Source organism: Acanthisitta chloris, unplaced genomic scaffold (genome assembly GCF_000695815.1).
Source record: "Acanthisitta chloris isolate BGI_N310 unplaced genomic scaffold, ASM69581v1 scaffold2242, whole genome shotgun sequence".
Lineage (NCBI taxonomy): Eukaryota > Metazoa > Chordata > Aves > Passeriformes > Acanthisittidae > Acanthisitta > Acanthisitta chloris.
This window is the reverse complement of record NW_008660953.1, coordinates 30,759-36,992: the sequence shown is the minus strand read 5'-3', so window position 1 is coordinate 36,992 and position 6,234 is coordinate 30,759. Positions and strand designations below refer to the sequence as shown.

General features: G+C 44.1%; 1 protein-coding gene across 1 annotated transcript in view; it reads right to left on the bottom strand.

The window, feature by feature from the left end:
- LOC103797796 (gamma-aminobutyric acid receptor subunit rho-2) overlaps window positions 1–6,234 on the bottom strand; it is a 22,637-nt gene that overhangs the window by 711 nt on the left and 15,692 nt on the right. Inside the window, exons 5-8 of the mRNA XM_009070027.1 lie at window positions 3,876–3,958; window positions 3,281–3,421; window positions 2,894–3,046; window positions 1,272–1,468 (exon numbers count right to left, since the gene is read on the bottom strand). Coding sequence (XP_009068275.1) covers window positions 1,272–1,468; window positions 2,894–3,046; window positions 3,281–3,421; window positions 3,876–3,958 — 574 coding nt within the window. The remainder of the gene's footprint in view (window positions 1–1,271; window positions 1,469–2,893; window positions 3,047–3,280; window positions 3,422–3,875; window positions 3,959–6,234) is intronic.

The following is a 6,234-nucleotide window of genomic DNA, read 5'->3' as shown; positions in this document are numbered from 1 at the left end:
CCCCTTAAATTCTATGATTCTATGACAATCTAAGCAATCTATTTTCTTAGTTAGCACTTGTTCAGCCTTGCTTTTTGAGATTCCTTATTTTTCAGTCTCTGTGTTTATAGATATTCAGGGACAAGATGCAGTTTTTTCTGTGGGAGTAACTTAGCCAGTACATGTTATGGAAAGAAAAAGGCCAAGTTCTGGTTTCACAAATACACACATTTCCTTTGTCAGTCTGATTTTAAGCTAAGGAGACAACCAGCTGAAAGCCTGATGTAAAATCCCAGCTCTGTTGAAGTTAATGTCAAAATTTGCATTGACTTCAGCAGCTCCAGCCCACATCCCACAGGCCCAAAAACCCTGATGAATACAGGTAGAAACTTGAAAAACAACTCCTGTGCTCTACTACTTAAAATCTGCAGTTTCCCTCTCCCAGCAGTATGCATTCTGAATTTGTATGCCATGAAAATAGACTCCAAACCCTCCTTTCTGCCTCTGATTCCCCACAGAGCAATGTCCTTACCCCAAAATACTTTGCACTCAATTCCCTCCACCACCAACTTTGATATCCAAGGACTTCTTTTCAAGGATAGGTTTGGCTAAAATAATTAAATATATATACATAGACACTTTAGTATCTGAATCTATATAAATGTATAGATGCATCAATATGTTATAGTCAAGATGCCACTGGAAAACTCTCCAGTCAAGTCTTTTCCTGTTTCTTTTGAATTGGTCATAAGCTGAGCCAGGGCAGAGTCAGATTGGATGTGAGGAGAAATGTTTTGCCTGTTGTGGTGTTGAGGCCCTGGGATATTGCCCAGGGAGGTGGTGCAGTCACCATCCCTGGAGGTGTTTAATAAAACAAGAGGGAACAGCACAAACTGATGCTCAGGAAGTTCCAGCTGAACAGGAGGAAGAACGGCTTTCATGATTGTGATGAAGCACTGAACAGACTGCCCAGAGAGCTCATGGATTCTCCCTCACTGGAGGTCTGGACACAGCCCTGAGCCATGAGCTCTAGGCTGGCCCTGCTGGGGTAGGGAGGTGGGACCAGTGACCCACTGTGGTCCCTTCCAACCTAACTGATTCTGGGATTCTGTGACCAATTCCTGTTTTTCTGGTGTTAGCAATTCACCCTGAGGTAGAGAGCTCTAAGCAGCAAATTACACACATGGTTGTCAGTGCTTTCCCACTAATAGACACAAACCAGTCAATATAAAGACCAGATCAGCTGTAAAGGGGGAAAAAATGAATAAATTGTGACCAAAAGTTTTTCTCACCCTCTCACGCAGTTTCCTCTCCTTCCTCTCTTGCACCGTCGTCAGGTAGTTCACAGCTGCATATTCCAACACCGAGAGGAAGACAAACACAAAACTGACCCACAGGTAAATATCCACTGCTTTGATGTAGGAAACACGAGGCATGGAGGCATTCACCCCAGTGATGATCGTGGACATGGTCAGCACAGTGGTGATCCCTGGGGACAACCAAGAGGAACAAATGTTACTGACCATTACAGCCCACCAGGGATTTGGCTCTAGAAAAACAGAAATTGTGGTCTACAGGATGCTCTAAAAGATGTTCAGTATGAAATAAATTTGTGTTAAGTATCTCTGAAGATTCAGATTAGATGTTAGGAGAAATGTTTTCCCTGCTGTGGTGTTGAGGCCCTGGGATATTGCCCAGGGAGGTGGTGCAGTCACCATCCCTGGAGGTGTTTCAGAGGTGTCTGATGTGGCACTGGAGGATCTGGGTTAGGGTTTGGGGGTTCCAGCAGTGACAGGTTAAGGGTTGGACTCAATGATCTTAGAGATCTCCTCCAACCTTGGTGGTTCTATGATTCTGCCAGTGCAGAACTGTTCCAGGGCCTACACTTCCATGCTCATGATGGGTTGAGTTTTGAGGGGCAACAGAGCAGTGATCATTTTGTTAGGAACAGCATTTAACTCTCTTGTTAACACATTTCTAACACACCTAACTCTAAGGTCAGACCTGCTGTGACCAGTGGTGACAAGGACTCCTGTTTCTAGCTGTACCAATCTGTGTTACAGGCACTGCCAGAAAGCAGCCAAGTATTGACTTTTAGTCTCAGCTAAAGAGGATTTGACCTAAATCACTGATCTTAAATGGGAAATGCAATAATGATAAAGTGTTTTGTAGGAAGCCATGCAAAAGTAAAGCTCTATTATGGTTTTACCCCTAGGAACATTTGTCTGCAGTTAGAGGGAATCAGAATGTTTTGAACAATCACCATTGTATTAGATAAATACATGTGTGCATGTGTACATAAACCACAGAATCATAGAATTTAAGGGTTGGAATGGACCTTAGAGATCATCTAGTCCTAATCCCTGCCCTGGGCAGGGACACCTCCCACCAGAGCAGGTTGCTCAAGGCTCAGCCAACCTGGCTGTGAACACTGCCAGGGTTGGGGCAGCCACAGCCTCCCTGGGCACCCTGGGACAGGGTCTCACCACCACAACAGCAAAAAGCCTTTCCTAACCACTGCACTGTCTTCCTGATCTATACTTAGCTCAGGATGGAAAGAGCTGTAGTCTTAACAAGAAAGTCAAACAAAGGGAGGCCCCAACCCTGGCAGTGTTCACAGCCAGGTTGGATGAGCCTTGAGCAACCTGCTCTGGTGGGAGGTGTCCCTGCCCAGGGCAGGGCTTGGGGCTGGGTCAGCTCTCAGCTCCATTCCAACCCCTAAAATTCTCTGATTCTATGATGATGAAGGACTTAAGACAAGCTGCAAGTTTGACATTCCATTAATCACCAGATAAAACCAACATCTGCTTTGCCCAATATCTTTAACCACCAAAATGAACAGTTCCTTTTCCTGCCAAAACTTTCTCTCTCACAGCTTTGCACACAAGTCCAGGATTGCTGCAGTTGTTCTCACCCAAAGATACTCTGGCAGGAACCGCTCGGCGATCGATCCAGAAGGACACCCAGGACAACATGACCATGAGGGTTGCAGGGAAGTAGGTTTGGAGCAAGAAGAAGAAGATGTGTCGACGTAAAGTGAAGTTTATGTAGAGGCGATTGTACCAACCTTTGAGAGAGGAGGAAAGCCAGAATCAGTGAGAACAGGAGGCACAGAAAGGCAAAATCTTTCTTTTCTTTTCTATTTTTAAAGACTAGTGAAAAAAAGAAACTGAGCTTTCAAACCATGGATTGTCCAGAGCATGGTGACTACATTTCAGTGGCAGAGTCCCAAGAGTCTTCTCACAAGCAGCTAACACAGCAGCAGTTTTAGCAATAGGATTAAGTCAGAAAAGGCCAATACCTGTGCTGCTGTAGAAAGCCAGTCTTGATGTAGTGTGGAATTTTTGTATCAGAAACTGAGACAAAGAAATCTTTTCATCGGTTTTCAGAGATTCGTTCCCATTTTTCCAGTACAGCATCAGATCCTCATCAGTGTAAGCATCTTAGGGGAAGGAGAAACACAGTGTGATGTGACTTTACTTTGGAGGGTTAACAAAAGTTAATAGAACCTGTCTTTAGCATGATAGGCTATAATACACCGTGACAACAACAAAAATCCTAAATTGCCTTAGGATTCTGTTTTTGTAGAGGAATCTTGCTGTTAAACAGCTGGAAGGACCTCAAAACAACTAGATGTTAGTTTTGCCATACACTGGAGAAAGTTTACAGAACAGCCACGAGAATCTTACTGTTCCCATAACTTTCTCCACAGAACAACTCCTTCCCAAAGAAGCTGAGCCCAGGTCACAGTGTTTGCAGGATCAGGAGTTTGTCATTGGATGCAAATTCCCCTGCCCTGCTAGGCAGGAGATAGGGTTAGATATACAACACTGGGGTGAAATGTTTGTGCAGACAGACATGGAGCACATCTAGCTAGAAAAATGGATATAACATACAACTTTCCAGCTCCAGAGAGCAGGTCTGAGAGTCCAGGGGGAAGTGGCTGAAGTCCATGTTGCACATTGCTGTCACTGTGACCCTGCAAGTGAAAAATGAGAGAGGTTGGTTCCTATGAGGAGCAATCAAGTGAGAATGTTATCACAGATAATTATGTTGCAGCTTTGAAGCCAGCAATTATGCTTGATGTTAGCATAAAATCCTCAGGAAAAAAAAGCCAATCAATTCTCAAAGTTCAGGTGAGAAACTACAAAGATGTAATTTCAATATCTATCAAGGAACTAAAGCACTATCTTGGACCAAATTTGTCCAGGGCTTTTAAAGTAAATTCAACAGAATTGTATTTGGACTATGAAACTTTGCTTTAGAATGAACTTCAGAGCCTCCTGGTTCTGTGGGAAATTGTCCTACTTAGGTCAATATTGCCCACTATGCTCATTCTTCAAAGAGAAAGAGCCTACTGACTCAAACCTTTCCTAGTTTTTGAGGGTCATTTTAGCATAGCTGAAGTGAAGAAGTTCCAGAAAGATCCTAGCACAGAAATCCTTGGCCACAAAAACATTTAAAGGTCACTGTACACTGAGAACATGTTTTTTATCCTGGGGAAATATCCTTTTGTTTGGGCTCTTGAGCTTTTCTCTTCTGGCAGTGTATTTTTCTCTGCATCTCTTTGTACACTTTTCTGAAGGAAATGAAATCTGCTGGGATGCTGACATGAGCAGCCAGCAAGGTAACCTGGTTAGGAGGGGAAACTACTGAGCAAAAAACCTGCCTGCTGAAAAATATGGGCAGAGAAAGGCCTGTCAGCCTGGGAACCAGGCACATCCTTGAGGAACACAGCTGGTCCCTTTGAATTGCAGGCAAGGTACCTAGAAATTGGAGACATCCTGAAATGCCATCAGTAACTGCAAAAAAGGAGGGATTTTAAAGGGAATTTGTTGGCAGAAAGGGTGGGAAATGGTATGGAAAATAAAAATCAGTCTGATAGAATAGAAAACTTATCTATTGTCTGTCAGAGGTGAAAATAGAAGCAGCAGCTATGGGTTGCTCAAAGTGGTAGTGTCCTACTCACCCTTATGACTCTGGATATAACTAGGACAGGATTTTTATCCAAAATAAAGCCTTCCTCTTTGAGAGCTTTCCATGCTGCATGTACTTTTCTGTTCCTAAACAGGCTGAATTCACTGCATGAACTTTCCACCAGCTCCTGGACTCTCACCAGGACCACCTGGCTGATCTAAACCCTATGACTCAGAGCATCTCTGGAATGAGACTGTGTCTGTTGTCTCTCTGGTCCTTTCTGGGTTCACTTTGGAGGCTGTTTCAGTTTGTCCTTCCATTCATTGGATGGTTTGGCTCAACTGATGATGGTATCTCTTGATATCAGGATTATGCACCCATACAAGGAATCATAGAATTATAGGATTTTAGGGGTTGGAATGGAGCTGAGAGCTGACCCAGCCCCAAGCCCTGCCCTGGGCAGGGACACCTCCCACCAGAGCAGGTTGCTCAAGGCTCATCCAACCTGGCTGTGAACACTGCCAGGGTTGGGGCAGCCACAGCCTCCCTGGGCACCCTGGGACAGGGTCTCACCACCACAACAGGCAAAACTTCTGCCTAACATCTAACCTCAATTTCCCTCCTTCCATTTGTGCCCATTGCCCCTTGTGCTGTCCCTGCAGCTCCTAACACAGATCCCTCTGCAGCTTCCCTGGAGCCCCTTCAGCTCCTGCAAGGTGCTCTGAGCTCTCCACACAACCTTCTCTTCTCCAGGCTGACCAACCCACCTCCCTCAGCCTGTCTTCATCTATCCTATCTTCAATCTATCCTAGTTGTACCTGCTGGTAAATTGTTGATGAGTTGCTCCACTAATGATAAGTGACCTGTAACACTATATACCTAGTTAGTTATTCTGTTATTGACTGTTGCTACATGATCAATGGATACTAATTGATTTCTGGTAGCAATTTGCCATAGTATGATGTGCATACATATTCACTCTGTTAATCATAGGTACAATTGCCAGTGGTGACTTTTGTGGTATTTTTGGTAATCTGTAATAAGGTAGAGAAGTTTAGAGGATTAAGTCTTCATGTCCTTGTGTATTAGAGAATCCTCCAACCCCCACGGTCATGATCTGTGTATACCCACCGGGTCATGGCACACATGTCTCAGGATCCTCCCAGCCAACAAATCTTCTAGACAACCAGGGTAATGTCTTTAATACTGCCATTTCAGCTTCAATAGACTTAAACCTTTACATCAACATGAAAGCACCACAACCAAAAAACCCCCACATTTTCTAGACACACAGGAAGCAAAATAGGATAATTATAGAGGTCACCATCTGGTATATCA